We start from the raw sequence: 19397 nt of genomic DNA on the forward strand, positions 1-19397 counted from the left end.
AGATGTGAAACAGGAAACACAGCTGCAGGTCATTTTTACTGGGGAAAATTCTTTTCTCCACACTGAGCAGTGCCAGTGCTGAGATAAGACCCCTCCCAAGCCAACAATCCAGGTGGGCACACAGGGAGGGAGCTCACATACCTGTGCTGGAGTTTACGAGCTGCAGGACCAGTGGGCGCCTGGTGACGATGCCAGATCCACGTGGCAGAAAGTCCCTGAAATGGAACAGGAAGTTTTGGATGAGTGAGTGATTGTTTCCTTCCCTTTTTACAGCTTTTCTGCTTCTATAAGCATATATGGATTCTAAGAGGCAGACTCAGCCCTGGGCACAGAAAAGTTTAAGGTACTAAAACCCAAGTGTTTCTCCTTGAGAAGGGTAAGAGCTTGTTCTGAAGAAGTTTATACTCACAGCACAGCCACTCCAGTCCTGTGACAGCTCAGCTCCTTCAGCTGAAGTTCCAAGTTAACTAACAAGCCTGTTTAATACAGCTGTCTCTACTTTGGAAAAAAAATCTGTTTTATCAGAAAGAGAAGCTGAAGCAGAGCCTGAAAAACAGTGTGCCTCCTTTTGACAAAAAACAGCTACCCACACCACAACAAAATCCCTCACACCCTGCCTGGGGGTGAGAAGACACCACATTGTCCCAGGGAGCAAACACCACATGACACAATTCAGAACAACCAGCAGCCAAAGGCTCATCTCCAGCCAGGGTTTCTCCTGGCTATGGCCACTCAAGATGTAAATATTACCACTGCAAAAGCAACAGTTTTCTTCAACATTCACAAGAATCCTGAAGTTTTGTGTACTTCCAATAATTTCAAAGGAAAGCAGCTTTTCAATATCCTTCTCCAAATGCTGACTTAGCAGCCACAGCCCACCAGTTCTCCTTTGCTTTTCCCTTTTCCCCAGTCACTCCAAAACATGTTTGCTACAGCATGAGTTTAGTTTTCTCTGTTAAAAGAAGCCCTGCCCACACTGCTGGGATTCTGGCACACGATCCTCCCTCCCTTCATAGCTGTGGCAAGGAATAATTTTGCTAATTCAGGAGTTACTATTGACTCTGCTGAATGAGAAATCCAGGGCTTTCCACTTTGAGGTCTTCCTCTTAGCCCTGCATAAACTTAACATTGACCAAGTCCATGAGGATGAGAAATGAGCTTTTGTTTTAACACACCAGCCAAGGTCTGTCTCAGCTCCTGGTTTGGCCACTGATTTCCTATATGATCCTATGCAAGTTCTACTTATCTGTATTTCCCTTTCCTCAGCTATAAATACACTTCTCCATCTGTGGGGAAGTCAGAATGAATTGATAATATTAATCCCTTCCTGTGAAGGGAGTGTAAGGAGGTACCTACAATCTGTAACATCTCAAATAAAACCATCTCCTTTAAATTACTAAGTCTGGAGTAATGGAACCTCTGCTACAACTCTCTCAGTTAAAATAAGCTGTAACCCACTCTCATCATTTTAGATTTTACAGAAGTATAAAGAGTTAACTGGGGATTGTCTTTCATTTGTTTTTCAAATAATACAGTTCTAGTTTTTCCATTCCAGCAGGATTAACCCTGGAATCTTTGAGGCACTGCATCATTCTATCAGCTTTCTGCTGTCTCAGCTCCATTCCTATACATGTCTGTGGTCAATATGTGGAAAAGTTCTACCCTGGCATCAATTTTTAGCATAACAAATCCATCTGAGCTGCACTGACTTGTTTTGAACTTGTACCTGAGAAAAAGGAACCCCATTACTACAGATACCCCTTCCAGCACACAGAGACAGTGCTCTGGGTGTTGTCTCCAACTTGCAGTATCAAATCCTGCTTTACTGCAGGAAAAGGACCCCTTGCATTTACAAGCCTGAGGTCTCTGGGAAGCAAGATTCCATTCATGCTGCACTCCATCTGTTCCTGAATCTTTCTGCTTCAGCCAAAGCCCCAATTTTTCTGGTCTCCTCATTTGAGCTACTAAGGGAAAAAATTTCAGGACAAAGGTAGATGGAAAACCCACATAACATCTGGATTCCAGCATTATAAGAAAGATTCAATTTATTGTGTTAAGTGAAGCAGCTCCCAGGCTATTCCAAGTTAAAGTGCTCATAGAAGACAAGACAACAAATCCATAAGCCAAATTCAGTAGCTTAAATCAACAATCTTAATGCTGCTTTAGTTCTGAGTGAAACTGTGCCATCTGATCTCGATAAACAGCAAGTGAATGTGTGTTGTTACACACAGACTATTGGGAGGCACATGCAGTTCAACTTTTAGGCCTTCCTGCACTTGACTCCTATGAGGAGTTTCAGGCAAAAAGCTTTACTAAAAAAACCTACAACTGATGCAGCATCACCCCACTGCATCCATGTTATTGCCTATTCTTCTTTACTTCCTTTCTCTTTATAGCCTCTTGAAAAAACTCCTCCTTCCACTTGCCCCAGCTAAGCCATTCAAATCATAGAAACTAAAAACATGGATTAGTGAATTCCATGAGGAGCTGGCTGGGCTCCAAGCAGAAGGCAGAGCGCAGAGCCCTGGCTGCCCTCCTGCAGGGACCACAAACTGCCTCTGCAAACAAAGTGCAGCCACAGGGCACGTGTGGCACACACAGCGTGCCCAGCACAGCCTGGGGAAGATCTACACACACAGAGATTGCTCCAGAAAGAGCAGCCCCAAGTGCCCCAGGCACTCAGCAATAGGACAAGGGGGCACGATGGGCTCAAGCTCTGACAGGGGAAATTGAAGTTGGAGATCAGAAAAAAATTCTTTGCAGAGAGAGTGCTCAGGCATTGGAATGGGCTGCCCAGACTGAGGGCACCAACCCCCTCTTTTCCTCCCTCACTTTGTATCATAAGAACTGGAAATTCCTTTTTCTGTTGTTTTGTTTGTAACACACAGAAGTGCATGACAGCATTTGATTTCCTGTGCTTTCAAGCAGGAATACCACACTGTGCCACTTCTGGGTAGGCTTCAGCTAGAAAATACAGAAAGAAGCAGCTAAAACAGACAGAGAAGATGTTTTCAGGGAATATAAATACTTAATTTGCTTATATCTTCCTTAGCTGTTGACTCAAAATTCCCTATCAAGATATTGAGGTATGGGTTCTAGCAATGGAATTCCAAGCATTTCATACAGTTGGAAAATTAGGCTCAGATAAACTACATTTCCCAAAGCATCAGTTATTGGAAGACATTTATACATATTTCACACTCCTCTTTTATCAACAACTGTCAGAGAGAAGCGACTGAGTAGGTAAACTCTCGGTCTGATCAGTGATAGATGTTCTCTTCCAAACCAAGACAAGAAAAAGAAACAAGGACACCTCTCAGGTTGCAGGAGTTCAGGCAGGGAAGTGACCTGAAAAGGCACTTATTGTTATATTTTGCATTGCTCACTTCTGAAGTGCTTACACATGTTCTCACCCAGCTACCCCAGGGGGAACCCAATCACATCATCCCTTCCAGTCTTATTTCTATTTTCGTATGCAGAGCTGCATTAAAGGGCAGATTTGGGCTGAAAGCTGCATTAGTAACACAGTAATAAAAAATATTGAAGAGATGAGAAACAACCTAGTAGTTAGTGTAGAGCAACACTGAAACAAAATCTAAACGTGTTGGAAACATATTAAGGCAATCTTGGTGTCGTGCAACAATTAATTTATAATCAAGGTACTGGGAATTGGGGTTTCCCCAATGGCTCTGTTGTTTTGTTTGTTTGTTTAATTAAAGGAGGCACTATACACGAAAAGCCTCCCTGCTTTAGGTAACCTGGAATTCTACAGAACAACAAGGTGTAACTAGTGACAGAAAAAGCACATTTGCTCTATAAATGAGTTTCAGATTCATTGAATGACTTGCACACAAAGGATTAGAAGTCAAAGGTATCATCGAGCAAAGGCACTTCTCCCAGACTATCCATAAAACAAAGGAGACAAACTGCTTGTGTCATTCAACACATACTGCATGGAAAGGGAAGCAAAGACACATGCAATCAAAAAAAATAGGACAGATGCCCATGTGGAAAGTTTGGGATTATCCACAGAGGCACACACTGAAACTTTCAGGTGTGTTTCTTGTGTTTATTCATTGATACTTTACTGAAGAAAACGTGACTGTCTCCATGAAAAGCAGACACTCAGAGGAGCTGGTTTGCTGCAGCAGGGGCATGTTTGTTGCTAAGGAACACACACAGTTTGCTGGACCAAAGACTTGGTTACCCCTTTCTGATGTTTTCTTGTTAAACAAGGAATACTGAGATCTCTGGAGGAAGAATAAGCCCTACAGCATCTCAGTGATAGTTGTGGACATATTGTGTCTGGTCCACCACTTTGCTGGAATATACATTCTCAAAGCTGATAGACACAAGAGCTGTGATGGCATGAGCCAGTCTGCCCCTTCGTGCCTTGCCAGAAGTGACAGCTCACTGCTCTAGGTTTATGCTCCAAGGCTTACAGATTCCTGTAACTGTTACACAGGCATTTAATTTAATCCCCAGTTTGGATTATATTAGTTTCAGAAAATTAAAATTCACACATTCTCCATAATTTCACACAGCTGTTTGTATTTTAACTCCAGTATGTGTAATTTCCTGTGTTCTGGTGGTGCCCAGGGACAGCAATTCAATCAGAACTGCACAAAGCACTGTGCCAATATACCATCAGAAATACAATCCTGCCCCTATGGATTTTACTGCCTGGTTACACAGTTCAGACCTGCTCCTGGTTAAGCTTTGAACTCTCTTCATCTATCAAGTCTTACAGCTGATCATTCATCATTCACACACATCCAGATCCAGAGTTCCTCATTAGCTCATGCTGACAGGATGCATTACAAGGATCCCAATCCAATCTCAGGGTATTGGTACCTTTGAAAACAACTCTTTCAATCATTGCACCAATTGATAAAATCCACATCTTCATGCAGTGTGTAAGCAGCTCATGTATTTCCCTGAACAGCACCTCATCTCACAGCACAACACTCATGTTTTCAAACACATTCTTCAGCACGTGAAGATGAATCCTTGGAACACAGGCTGACACCTGTGTGACACATCAACCACACTAAAAATACATAGTCTTAATCATATTGACTCCTAAAATAAACACCTCAGAAACAGAAGTAGATTCCCACTTCTTGGATACAGCTCCTAGTGCTCCCTCACAACAGACATCATCTAGTTCCACCAGAAAGAAGAAGCCTGATGCAGGAACTGCCCTTGGGGCACCTTCCTGGTCTGATTCAAGTGACATGAAAGTGCATTCGTAAGCAATTCTCTAACTCGGACATGGGACAAGAACAAGGACAAATCTGTTCTTTCCTCTGCCACCCAACAGGTTAACAGGAGCACTGCATTGCAGAGCCAGACTTTCCTGCTAACTGTGAGCTCTAGTCTTCCCTAAGTGCTTCTCAACCAAAACAAGCCAGACAGGCCAGAGGAACAGCAAACACTAAAAGCAGGTGCATTATGAACAAAAACATCCATCAACCTGCTTTTCTCTGCCCTGAGCTTTCATATTCCTTTCACGCTGCATCATGAGAACTTGGACACCAGTTGTACAGACTCAATCACATGGTAAGTCTCATTCCTAGTTAAGCCCTGATTTTTTCCTTTAAAGGTAGCACTCAACTAACTTTAAGCCAGGGGATATGTGTTATTATCTGCCAATCCCCACAGCACAACTATGCCCACTCCTGACCCACAGTGAGAGACAGCACTTCCATAAACACTTGGTATAAGATTGTTTAGGGTGTAATTGGTACTGGTCACACAATGGATACATATAGAAATAAAGATCTATTGTAAGTACACCCCTTTCCAGTATACTGGCAATATTATTGTGCACAGTGATTCATTATTCAAGAAAACAATTGTGAAAAATAAAGACAGGCAATAGCTCATGAGTGTCATCATAACATACATGTTAGCCTTGTACCTTGAGTTCCTACTTACAATAGTGCAAAGAGAGGTTAACACTATTGTTTTGGCTTGGAACACTAACAATTCCTTTATTAAATAGTTCTGGCCCTCAAACAGCCCCTTCACACCTGGTCACTTTTTCCCAGTGTCAGTAACAAAAAGGGCTGAGCAGACCCAAGTCTGGGAGTTTGCTGTTTATAAGGTGAGCTCCCGAGGACCATCTTACAAACCTAGAGGTGCTGCCCAAGCAAGCAAAAACACAGGAGCTGGTGTAAGATGGACCCACTTAGAGCATCCTACTGGATCATTTGAAAGCAAGAGAGGATAGAGAATGAATGAGAAAGCGACTTTACAGTTCCCATCTGCCTTGAGTTCTTCTATTCCTCTGCACAGTGTTGCAACCAGGACCAGCACAGGGCCCCAGCAAGCAAAGGGTGTTCTGTCCAAAGCTTGATGCAGATTGAGGCACTGAGGTCTTCAACATGACAGGACAGCAACCATGCCAATTCACTGAAATAACTAAGTGTAGAAATAGATTGTATTACATACATTATACACATCCTGCTCCAGAAGTGACATAATGATTCTCACAAGAATTGTCTTTGTTTTGTTTCCTGTGTCCCTTTTACCACTGACCAGGATGTGTGGTGTTCTGAAGCTCTTCTGCATCTTTTCCCCCACACTGTGCTCTCACCTTATTCAAAGTAAGAAAAGTGCAGTGTGTTCACAGAGTTAACACATGAACTAAATAAAGCCACAATTATTGCAAATCACAACATTTCAAAAACCATAATGACCCCACACCACAGGCTGTGCTGAAAAGACAAGAAACCTTTCAGGAGACTGCCCCCTCCAAGAGAACCCACCTCCATAGAAAGCTGCATGCCTGGCTGTTTGAAAGCCTACACAGTAAGTTTGGCCAGTCAAATCCAGTTCCTCGTGAACAGGCATAATGGTGAGGTTTGTTTCACTGACATTTGGGGCTAAATGATGTGCCATGGAGAGACAGCAGCTGAATGAGCTTCCATCTCAGCCACAGGGCTTGTCTTCTCCTCCTGGGACACAGCACAATTCTGGCCACTGATCCAGATACACAGGTGACAGTCTCTAGTACTGTTGTCTTGGCGATTTTTGGTAAAGCAGAGATCTTTCCTACAGAACAGGACAAAACCTTTTGTTGCTGAAAGGCACTGTCAAATTCACGTGCCACTGTGGGTCTCTGGAAATATCCACATGCCTTGAGCATCCAAAGCACTAATGAAAAAAGTGTTTTCCCTGCTCAGAACACATTTGTTGAGCCAAGTGTGTGTTGAGGTGGCTCAGACAACTGGAGAGGGGACACCCTGGGCAATGTTCTCTCACATCACTGACACTTCAGCCGCAGTGGCCATGCCCAGATTTCAGCCTGCAGCACCTTCACAGGCACTGCTAAAGCCAAAAGGAAAGCACACAGCAGTTAATGCCTCCTTCAAAACAGTTCTCCCCCATCCCTCCCAGAGTGCACTAAATTCTGCATTTCTGCCTTATCTCTGACTGCACAGAGGGTTCCCAGGAGCAGTGGCAGTCACTGCCTCTCTCATTCACTCCTTCCACATCTTCTTCCTCTGCATCCCAGCCCCTCTCCTGCATGTGCCTCTGTGCAGGTCTCTGGAAGCAGCGGAATAAGATAAGAAGTTTTTCTATTGTTTGTTTTGATTTGAATCCTTTGGGTTGATTTTGTTTCACACTCCAGCAGCTTCAGGGTCCATCAAAGCCTGGAAGACAGTTGTGTGCATTCTGCCAAGTCATGGCTGCTCCAGAGTCTTTGTGCACAACTTCATCAGATGCACAACTGAAGAGCCTTCATGGCTGTGCTGCTTCCACAGGGCAAGAGACATCCAAGGAGGTCACAAACGTTCTTGCACTTTTAGTCAAAGGCCTGGGGGCCTACAGAGTGAACTGGCACAGCCAAGAGTTTGCCCCAGGCATTTCTGTTGCTGTGTGACTCCAGCAAATCCAAGGCAGCCAGCACACCCCAGCTTTATGCTTGGTAGACCTTACAGGAAGATCTGGCCTGACTTTCTAACTCTACTATATATATATATATTTTTAGATGACCCGAGAGTAAGGCAGAGATATTGCTGCATTCTTCTGATGCACCCCTGCAAATCCATAACCAGGATTATCCCATCCAATCAACTCAGTGGCTGCACTACAAAGCACAAAGCAAGAATTTCTGCTAGAGCTGCCCTCCATCCCTAACTTGGTTTACATAACATGTATGACAGTCCCTTCATACACTAAGGGGAGACAGCAGCTCATCAAATAGAATTTATCTCCATTAGAGATAGGTAAATGCCTTTAGGACCTGAGAGTCTGAAATACAGAGAAGTTGCTCAGTCCCTCCTGAAGAACCAGCACTGGGATCTTGCACAAGGGCACTGGGCCCATTTTAACAAACTTGGTACTACAGACCAGTAGGAATAGATGGGCTTTAGTAAGAACTGGTCTTATTTGAACCTCTTCAAGGTTTATACTCATGCTTTGATCCCTTCTCTGGTTTCACAAGGTTCACTTCCATGTTAGAAAAAAAGTTTTCAAAATCATCACCCCCAGTCACAGGACTTCAAGTGCTGGAACTTTCTAAAAGCACTACACCTAACAGGACATGGAGTAGTTCCATCAGAAAACACACTTGAGACCTGTCTGAAAGATCTCTGCTCCTCCCAGACCCTGTAGACACCACAAACAGTTCTCAGCTCTTGCCTAGAAGGTGTGCTGAGGCACAAACACAGTCCATGCCCTCAGTCATCCCAACTGAGGAGCCCGGGCAGGACCCAGTCCCAGCTGCCTGCACTGTAATGCTGCCCCTCCTCTCTGCCTGTGAGCAACCAAGGTTGAAGTCCTTGGTTTTCAGTGCCATGGAGGGCTGTGACCCTGGGAATCCTGGCACACGATGACCATGCCCTGTGTCACCCCCTGCAGATTTGGACCCACGCGCTTCTCTCCCTAATTGTGATCAGTGACTAGATAGATAATCCCTTCATGGGCTGCTGCTCTACAATTGCTGTGCAGCAGCCAATCCAATCTGAGCGCCAGAACCAGGCCCAGAGGGATAATTCCCCTCCTGCTTCCCTAAAACATGGTGAAATCTACTGTTTCCATAGAAACAAATCAGTTTGATGCCCACAAAGCTCCTGCATCCCTCACTGCTGGGCAGCAGCCCCAAGCTGCTGTGGCTGAGAGGTTTTAAGCAAGTGTCCACAGCTATAGGTCAAGAGTTTGCAGGAGAAACACGAGGTATTCCCAGCACACAAACCCGACCATCTCATCCAAAATGACATTGCCTTCAGTTCGTCTCGGTTGGGAGAGAATTAATCAGGAATATTCTTCCCCTCCTCCATTTTGAGGGTTGACTTATCTGCCAGCTCCCTCCCTGCTGTCTCCCTGCAGATGGGTTGGCCCAGAATACGTGAGGACGTAGAACAGAGATGGGAAATCAAAACAAGGCTCTCCAGCACCTCACGTGCACTCAGGAGCTAATTCACTCCTTGTGGTTTTGCAGGTAAAAAACTGCAAAGGGATTTTCATGTTTGGAGCTCTGCATTTTACTGTGGAGGGTTATTTAGAGAGTGGTACAGCCTACGGTGCGTTGCCTGATCTCAAAAAGTCACTGCCCGTTATAGCAAATGCCGCATTGACTCCAGGCTGCAGATCTGGGGAAGCAGAGTCTGGAGAGAGAAGAAAATTGCAGCACTGCTGCTGTGCAGCTTCCTCTGGGATCCTCTGAGTAATGGAAAATGAAGTCCTGGATCTTGCTTGCTGCCTTGGGATATTCAAGGTAAAGAGTAACACAGCAGTGATTCTGCATGACAATATCAGGAACTCAAGGGGAAAAGCAGCCTGGTGTATCCTGAATGGATGTGGCAGTAAGGATTACACATATTTGTGGAAAATGCAGTTTTGATTTCAGGAATTACAATCCCAGGAGAAAGGAAACAAGGCTGGTTTCACTCATGTAAAAAAAACAAAAACCAAAACATCAGAAATATTGCACTGCACAATGTATTCTCCACTCCAGAAGCTGTAAACCAGACCCTTCTGGCTGCCTTGCTGAATTTTCACTATCACAGCATGAAAGCAAGTTTTCCTCCAAAACATACATATATCCTGGCAGAAAAGCATGTAAATTTTATCTCCAGAATCTCCCTGCGATATCCACACAGTCTCCAAGAGGCATCAGCAACACTCCAGGGCATCAAATTAGTCGAGTGCCCATGGCAGAAGTGAACAAACATGGGGGATTTTTTAAGGCCACAAAGGCAAACCCATGACCCAGCATCTTTGCTTGTCTCCTCCTCAAGCTGCACTGATCTGTCATAGCACTGCAGCACCACTGCTTGGCTTTGGCACAAACAAACCCACTGACAAACCCTGGCTTTGCCATGACAAAAGGGCTACAGCCTTGAAAAACATGACCTGTTCAGCACCTGCAACTTGAGCTGGGAGAAGACAAAAGGACAGGCTGTACACTGAAACTCTGGGACAGGAATGGTTGATGGGAAAGCACAGCCACGGTAACACCCCAGGATTAAGGGATGCTAAGACTGATGAGCAGCAGGCTGACCTTGCTATTTCCCACCACCAGTGTCTTAATCTGCCCAAGCTCTCTGAAGCCAGGCTGCAGTTGAGTCCAGACTAAAGGCTTGCCCTGCAGTAAAGGCTCCCCCATGCTCAGGGACACCACTAGACTGTGCAGCAGTAATATTCCTGCTGTTTGTCACATGAAGACTGGATAAAAAAGGGTTTATCCCTCTTTTTGTCCTTCCCTCCTTCAGAAAAGGAAACCAGGTGCAATGGCAGACTCAAAGATACCAAACACTTGTGCTAAGTATCATCTCAGATTTCTTGTCAGAACTCCACCACCTCTGCAGTCCTGGTGTTTGCTGCAAGACCCAAGAGAAGAACAAATGTAGCTCAAGGCACATTTCATCACTGAAGGATGACACTTCCTCCACTCTCAGACAGCACAGTGTGCTCAAAACAGAGACAGCCTGCCCAGAGCCTGAATGCCACCAAGGGGACAGACAACTGAAAGAGTTCACTGGAAAAGGCAAAGCCACTTTGATGAGGCCACAGATACAAACCCAAACGGAAGCTGCACGAGGAAGGAGGGGACCACAAACCATGACAGTGCTTATTTAGTGGCCACACATGGGTGGTGGGTTTATGAAGTTAAATGCATGTTCTCTGATGACTTTTCTCTGGTAGTGGTCAGAGGCAGAGTGTGTTGTGGATGAGGAGGAAGGACTTGCTTCCTTTCCAGCAGGATGGGCAGGAAGGACAGAATTCCATGGGTTAACAAAGTTATGCTGCACTCAGGCATCCTGACCAAACTGTCCACAGTGCAGGGCTGCCCTGCAGAGGGAATTCAGGATGCCAGTTTACATCACTGCTGTGCCTGAAGTATGCAGGAACAGTGCCAGGCTCCTTGCTATGCACTGCACCTCTGCAGTTCCAGATATAATTAGGATCACCCTGGCTGGAAACGTGGTGCAGAGGCTCTGCCTCCTAAGCCCTTGGACACCCAGCAGGTACTGACTGCCAACACCTCCAGAGCAGAGCAAAGTCACAGGCAGTAAACTCTACTTCAAAAACCACACAAGACACCTCCACTTCAGGCTATACCAGAATGAAAGTTGGATCAATAGTCCCAGAAGTGACGAGCTCTTCACCTCCTGGCTGGTTCCAATGTGTCTGCCAAAGTCCTTTTGAACAACTGGTGGAACAGCACTTCTCATGTCCCAGGGAATAATTTTCTATAGTCAAGTCTGGACAGACTATATGAGGTGACAAAACGACTGGGATTAAATTAAAAAAAAAACAAACATGTCAAAACTGGTGCTGCCTTATCAATGGGCATTCTGACTGCTTATCAAAATTGTGGCATAGTGACCTGGACAAACACACCACAACCCCAAAAATCTTCCATTCCTTTTCTTTTTTTCCCCAAAAAGTAAAGGGTTTAACTAAATTCTTCCCCTGGTATCTCCCCTTCACTTGTTTACACCAATATACTGATTTCTAAGACATTTGCTTTTGTCTGTCCAGGTGTCCAGCGTGAGTTCAACTTTGTCCAAACCAAAGATGGCAAAACATCAAGTGCCAATGCAATGCCTCACTTGTTCTTTTGCAGTTAGGTATTCTTTAAGCATCACACTTTCATCACTCTTTTCAACTCATCTTTCTCTAAGTGAATTTGGGGTGCCTGCAGTTTGCAGGCCCCAGATAACAAACACAACTTGTATGAACAAGCATAAACAGAGCAATGCTCAGGAACAGGAACAAATCAAAGCAGCACAACCCAGAGGGAAGAAGTAAATTGCTGGGATCTCTGCTGAGAGCTGCGTGATGTAGAAGAGGTGACTTGAGTCTGTGTGGCTGCGGCATCAGCTCTGCAGTGACACTTGTCATGGACCAACCCCCCAGGGGACATTCGGCATTTCGGGATGTACCAACCTCCTCCTCCTCACCCCCTGCTACAGCCCCACTGAGACAGAGCTCCTCTCAAGGCCACCACCACCATGCTCAGGCAACTCCCAGCTATTCATAGAGGAGCTTCTATTAAAAGTAAAAGCACAATCAGCTTAAGAAACAGCCAGAGATTACACAAGAGATCAGAGCAGCCAGAGAGAGAGAAAACCTAATGTGTGTTGGAATCAAGGAGTCCCATCTTGAGCCAGAGCAGCGTAAGCTCAGAGTGAATCATAAGCAAGTCAGTGAGGCTCAATATCAGCATAAAGCCTGTGAGGGTTAGAGCTTTGTTGTTTATTGGTTTAATTCTGAACTAACAGGTCATTAGGTATATTCCCCTGCTGGCAGAGAATTGTTCCTGTGCTGCAAGGCAGGTGACAAATGGACAGTTATTTTCAATATAAATTCCCGTTTGTAGAGGTCTTGTACTTGGATGAGGAAGAGCTCTGTGAGCTGAAACAGGCTGTTAATTTGTCAGAGCCCTGAGCCAGATCCTACATAAGTTATTCTGTCTTTATACATTCAAGAGTGGCAGGAAAGCAAAGAAGAGGAACTGAACAAAGACTTCAAGATCTTTGCTTTTAGGTACCTCTCTCCTTGTTCTAAGTAATTCAGCACAGCCTCCACCATATCCCTGGATCTCCATTCTCAAAAAAAGGAAAAAATAACAGTTTTTCCTAGTGCTCTCCAGGGTAAGTTAGCTCTGCTGTGAAAACATTTGCAGATGTCGAGAACCAACTGCTCAGCATCTCTGCAGACTTCTGCCTATTGATACTAAGAGAAAGGGTCTAAAGGCAGCTGAAAAACTACTCTGAAATACAGCTGCAGTTTCTGCTTTTATACAGCATTTCAGCAACACTGCCTGGCTCTGCAGCCAAAATCCACAGCAGTATCAGTTTAATATGGCTGTGTCCTCTCTCAGACATCCCATACATTACACTGGCCACTCTTGCAGCAAGAGTGTCCCCAGCCACAAAGGGACAGTCAGAGCCCAGCAGTGCCCATGTCTGCTGTGCTGGGTTAACTCTTCCCCCTTCCACACCCCTGCAACAATGCAACCTAAAGCCATTAGAAACAGGAAAGGGAGAGTTAAAGGGGATGGTGAGGCAATACATTATTAAAATATTATTTTCAGCCCCAGAGGCTTGAGTTCAATTCCCATTTCCGTCACAAGTGAGGTACTGGGTTTATTCCAAACCTCATTTTGTATAATTTATTGTTCATTACGACTGGAACACAAGTATTTTAGCAGAGCTTATAGTTTTGGGAGTAAGCTCTGATTTTTAGGAAGGGAAGAGATGACAATGCATGTCTTAGAAGTTCTGGGGTCCTCTATATTTGTCTCCAGGAGCACTTAGGGAAACAGCATCTATTAAATAAAAAAAAGCACCCTCAAACCTCCACATCAGAAATTGCTGTTTTCAATATAAATGCTACACTGCTCCTCTGTTTGCTCAATTGCTGTGTCCAGGGCTCTAAGAAAAGCCACAGGAGTCACAAGACTCACAAAAAATGGCAGAAGCTGGCAAGTTTGCTTCCAGTCAGTGAGACACAGCTTGAGGGGCTTGCACAACGCCTGCTTCCAAGAAGCTTCCAAGAGCATGTCATGCTGAATGGCAAGAAGCTACTAACCAGGGACCATCTCACTTCCATTTGGTCAGGGCTGGGTCTGCCAAAACTTGCCATGTCAGATGCTCTGGAGAAAACAGAGACACTGTTAGATTTCAGACTCGGGGCTCGTTCTCCCTGTACTGTGCCTTGAAGGAAAAAAAGGAGTTATCTACTGTAGTCAGCAGTAGGCTCAGAGCTAGGACAAGCTTGAAGGTCACAAAGGAAGCAAACATCAGCAACTTAATTGTCCTGTCTGCCCATCTATATAAGAAAATTACTGAGCCACTTTATATTCAACTGTTATTAAAAATATTCACTAATACGACTTTGAAAGCAAAGCTGGACCTCAGGGAAAAGCATCAATGAGTCACCTGGAATTATTGCTTGAATATCTAATATTAAATTATGCCTCCAGTTGTAGAGTTTTGATGCAATCTTGCCTGTTCCTCAGCAGACACTGAAATGTTCTCAGCCCTCTCTCTTCACAGCCACCCCAGTATTTATAGTAGTTACCTTTAGCAAGACATCCAGTTCTCATGATTCAAGTCACCCCAAAATAAGCATGATAGGTGCTTTAGAAGGATCACAGATAAATGCAAATAATGAGCTTTTTTGAGATTTTCAGAACCAGTCCCGCTTGCAGTCTGACCAGACCATCCCAGTGCTGAAAGTCACCAGGGACAAAACCCAGGGCTCTTTCCTCTGTGGGCCTGTGCCACCCATCCCTGCCCTGAAAGGCTATGCTCAAAAATTGAAGTGCTACCAGCTCATCTAAGGCAGCCCCTCCTCTTCCAGTGCTTTCTAAGAACACCCTGACTCCTCAAATCCAGTACCTGATCTATGCCAGCTGCCAGTTGGCTGCACCAGACCCAACCTCTGCAGAGCAGACCAAAGTAACCAGCAATACTGAACAAACCAACCTGCATGAAGAGCTAAAGCTCTTGGCACAACCCTTCTGGAGAGCAGCCAGGTGTTTCCAAGGGCTTAGACTGAGAGAGTTTTCATTTATTAGGAAAAAAATTTAGTATTTCAAGTGTCCATTAATAATATACACCTACATGACAGACAACAACAACCTCTCCTTTCAGGATGAAGAAAAAGGTATAAAAATTAGTCAGTAAGAATGTAATTTCAGAGCAGAGAACAGAATTCTACCTCAAGGCTGTCCATCTGCCTGTAATCAGAGACAATATTCCTTCCCCTGGAACTTCCAGTCTCTATCAGGATATGCAAAACCAGGTCTGAGACCAGGAAAAGAAAATCTCAAGTGGAATGAGAAACTGTCCCACTAGTGAGCTATTTTCCCACCATGCATGACTAGATTTCTCTTTTTTTTTGGACCAGATTTAGTTTCAGCTCTCCTCCCTACGAGCAGTACTCTGACTCATATGGTTACAGTTCTGTGAGTCCAAGAAGGAAAAAGTATTACACCCAAAGCTTTTTGGGTGTTTTTTTTAGTGGCTAACAAGGAAGTAGGTTTACCCTGCATATTATCAGTACATTTCCTTTCACAGATGCCACCTCAGAACCAAATTTACACTGGGCACATGGGCTGAGCACCATATGCTTCTGGATTACTGCCTGCCACCCCTTCACTAAGTCTTCTGGTTTTGCCACTCAAATGCATTGCCTGAAACAAAACTCTGAGTACTGTCTCGCATGGGTGGGTCACACATGGGTTTGTTCTTGTCTAATAAATTCACTGCTCAAGGCATCCTAATAAGTTTCACCCCAGTAGCCAGAACACAGCAAGACCTGTTTTCTTGATTAACTTGGGCTAAGTTGTCAACTTCTTCCATTTCTCCTCAAAAAGGTTCACCTTAAAGATGCCATGAAATCCTTATTCTGGAGGACTTACTCACACTCAACCTTGAAGTACAAAGTAGGGACATTTGGGAATTCACCAGAGCAGGAAGGGGATCAGCTTCCTGCCTTAGAACAACATTTTCAGAAGCTGCCTCAGACAGGAGGAGCTGCTGACAGACTCCCACTCCTGTTTAAGTCTAGTTGGGTTCTACCTGCTTGGAGCATCTGGAGAAGTCAAGTTCAAGGACTTAGCTTGGCATTCCCACACAGACATTGAACAGCTTCTGAAAACAACCAGTACCCTTTAAAAACAGGAGCTCATCTTTGCCTTGCCTGGTTTTATTTAGGGTTTTTGACTGTGTGATAAGCATGTCAAGTTTAGAAAAGCAGTCCCAGCTGACAGTTCAGCACAGGGGAATGCTTTTAGGAACTGCTGATTTCTTTCCCCACAGGTTCTGTACACTCTTTACAGCCCTGTATCACAGCACACCATTTATTGAGCAAACACTCAAGAATTCCAAATCTCAAAGTACAGTAAGGACTAATCAGAACTCAGGATGCTCTAAGGCTCTCAACTTGGGGATTATCGTGGTAACAAGGAAGGGTTTACACAAGCAAAGGCACCATCCCTGCCCTGTCAGCTCCCAGGTGATGAATTCCAGCAGTGACAAGGCCACCTGTCATTGTCACGCACCAGTAGGCCCAGGCAAACACCAACTTGCACAACACTGAGCATCAGCTTCCCAAGTGGAGATCCAGCTGGTTTCCTTTCCCTGTCTAAACTCTGATATGATCTGAGATGTGCCATAAGGATCTCTTTTCCTAGAGAATGTAAGGCTGGTGGGCCGTTACCAGCAGCATGAGATCATCACTAAAGAGTTAAGCTGAGGAATACAGACAGCGAGATCTGCAGAGAACATGTAACTGCTGCAGGAAGTAGAAAAAAATATTAGACTTGTATTTATTTGAGCCAACCCCTACAGCACTAAACCAACAAACACAGGCAGACGCTGCTGCTGCATCTACAAACACTGAGATTCACGGGGTTTTCCCTTACAGCCATCCATGTTCTGTTATGTTTTAACTTAATTATGTATCTCCTTCTAGCATTCCTCCTCCCACAAGTGTTTGCACAGAGCTGTATGGATTTCTCTTAAGTGAAATCATTTTATCTTGGGGTCTGCTGTAACACATTATTCATGTCCCCCAGTGCACCATATTTTCTCTCTTCACCATTTAATCCAAGATGAAAACAGGTATTTCCTTCACTGGAGACCAGAGGCTTGCTGACATTTGAAGGACTGTTACATGACCATGATTCATTTCCCTATCCAGCAGAATCCCACTCCTGGCTCTTGCACCATCCACTGCAACCCTAAGTCAGTCAGTTCCCAGGTAGTTCTTATGTCTTTAATCTGAAAATACACCACAGGATTTGGTTGGCTCACAGATGTATTTATCATACAACAATTAAGGGTCCATGACTTATAATTAATCTCTCTGCCAGCACTCTGGGCATGTAAACACATCTCAAAGCAGAACCATAAAAAAACCAGAAGAATCATATTTAGAGAATCCCTTCCATGTGCAGAGAGGAACAATGCAGTGAGTGTATCTTCTTGTTTAAACTTAAATCTGCTGCTGAATTACTGCAGTGATGCTCAGCATTACCCAGTACAGCAGACATTCTTAATCTACACATAATATACCCATGACTTCTACAAGATTTAAACACTCAGTTCTCAGCACTCAAGTTCACACTGCATGTACTGCAGCAGAAGTCTGAGCAACTTAAAAGCACCAAGATCACTGACAAAACAGTTTTCCTGCAGGAACAGGTCTAGTATTTGCATCTCTCTATGCATCCCTTTAGGATCTTTCACTTCTGGCTAGTAGCTAAATACTGCTGTTGGCCTCTGGAGATATTTTGCTGGAGAAGCCTACCATAACAAACAGAGCATGTGTTATCAAAGGAAGGCATTCCCTCATCGTATCTTGGGGCTCTAAGTATCTCTAAATGACTGGGCAAGGTTGAGATACAAAGATATTAAGCTGCTCCTCAAAGTTACACCTGAAGCCAAACTAAATCCTGTGGCTCCAGGATGTAGCTTTGCATCCTCAGTATGGGACATCGCTGCTGGCCCGTGACTGATTTTGTCAAGGCAATTACTGCAGCACAAGGGCCATGCTTAATTGGTATTTAGCCGTTCCACTGCCACAGGCATTGCAATGCTGCATTTTCCCTGCTCTTTTATCCATGTGGAAATGGATCAAAGAGCAGGGAGAGGCCAGGTTGGCCCAACAGTTGAGTTGAGCTCCACTCCTCTGCCTTCCTCCAGTTCCTTCCAGACACCACACAAACATCAGCTAATTCAGCACAGACCATCTGAGCCTGGTGACAGACTGCTAAGTGCCCCTGTTTGGGGCATGAAAGCTCTCAAGAGAGGATGCTCTCAGGGTACCAAACCCCAGCTCAGGTCTGGGGTCAAGTAAACACCAATTCACTTCCCACAACTTTTTGCTTCAGTTCCTTGATTATAAACGAGATGGTTTCATCTCTGTTCAAGTCCTTCCACCTACTGTTCCCAGCCCTTAGTCACTCCTCCTCAGCAGCCCCCTTAAACCATCTGTTCTGGAGAAGTCAGAGGTGTCTTGTTTTCTCCATGAAGAGCAAGGCAGCTGTCCCAGCAGGGCTGAGCAGCACTTTGTCTTGGATCAGACACCACCACTACAGGGCACAGACACTCAGGGAGCCACCTGAACACAGCTCAGTACCTTCAGTTCTCCTGTTTGCAAAGCACACATAACAGAAATACTCCCACAGATCCAAAGATTTGTGTAACAGTGCTCTGAGATCAGAGGATTTAAAGAAAACATATTTGTTATTTTCACATGGCAAAATAAGAGTGGCATGAACATGGATGATTATCCAAACAGCCTCGTGGGCTGTCTTGTACATCCCCTTTATTGCTCCTTTGGGCTCTCAAGTCAAATTATCATGTATCACATGCTTTGTTCTTTTTATCAGACTAATTTGTCTGGTAGTAGTGCCTGCTCCAAGACCACCATATTTTAAAAAGGTGGCAGCAGGGAAGTAACAACACCTTAAGAATTAACTAAATGATCCCTGAGGTTCCTTCCAACCTGTGGTATCCCACAAGCCAATAACCACACCAACAGGAAATGCCTGGAGCTGACCTGATTAACCTTCCTTCCAGGTCTGGGGCCCAGGATAAACCAGTCTACGAAGAGATGTGTCACCTGTCTGGCTTCTACACAGCTTTTCTCCTCTCTTCAGTGATCTTAACACCATCAGCCTGTAACCCCAGTCACCATGCTGAGTCTCCAGCAGCAAGAGCACACAGAGCAGCCATGCTGACATCTGGTATTATAAATACAAGCTCTGCACTGCTGGATAATCTGTTAACAGCAGAGTAAGTGTCACTGGAAAAGCAAGTAGCAGCAGCTACTAAGCCATCACATTCAGGAGGAAAAAATACTTGTTTGGTAAGTCATGCAACTAAATATTGACTGCAGCCAGTATCACTGCTCTCTGCTTG

General features: G+C 44.6%; 1 protein-coding gene across 25 annotated transcripts in view; it reads right to left on the reverse strand.

Annotated features, from left to right (window-relative positions):
• DNM1 (dynamin 1) overlaps nt 1–19397 on the reverse strand; it is a 64802-nt gene that overhangs the window by 42203 nt on the left and 3202 nt on the right. For all 25 annotated transcript variants that reach the window (XR_011699450.1, XR_011699454.1, XR_011699452.1 and 22 more), the window contains exon 2: nt 142–215. Coding sequence is in view for 17 of the 25 variants with exons in the window: in XM_071574039.1 (XP_071430140.1) it covers nt 142–215 (74 nt within the window). In the remaining 8 variants the exon portion in view is untranslated. The remainder of the gene's footprint in view (nt 1–141; nt 216–19397) is intronic.

This window comes from Pithys albifrons, chromosome 20 (assembly GCF_047495875.1).
Source record: "Pithys albifrons albifrons isolate INPA30051 chromosome 20, PitAlb_v1, whole genome shotgun sequence".
NCBI lineage: Eukaryota > Metazoa > Chordata > Aves > Passeriformes > Thamnophilidae > Pithys > Pithys albifrons.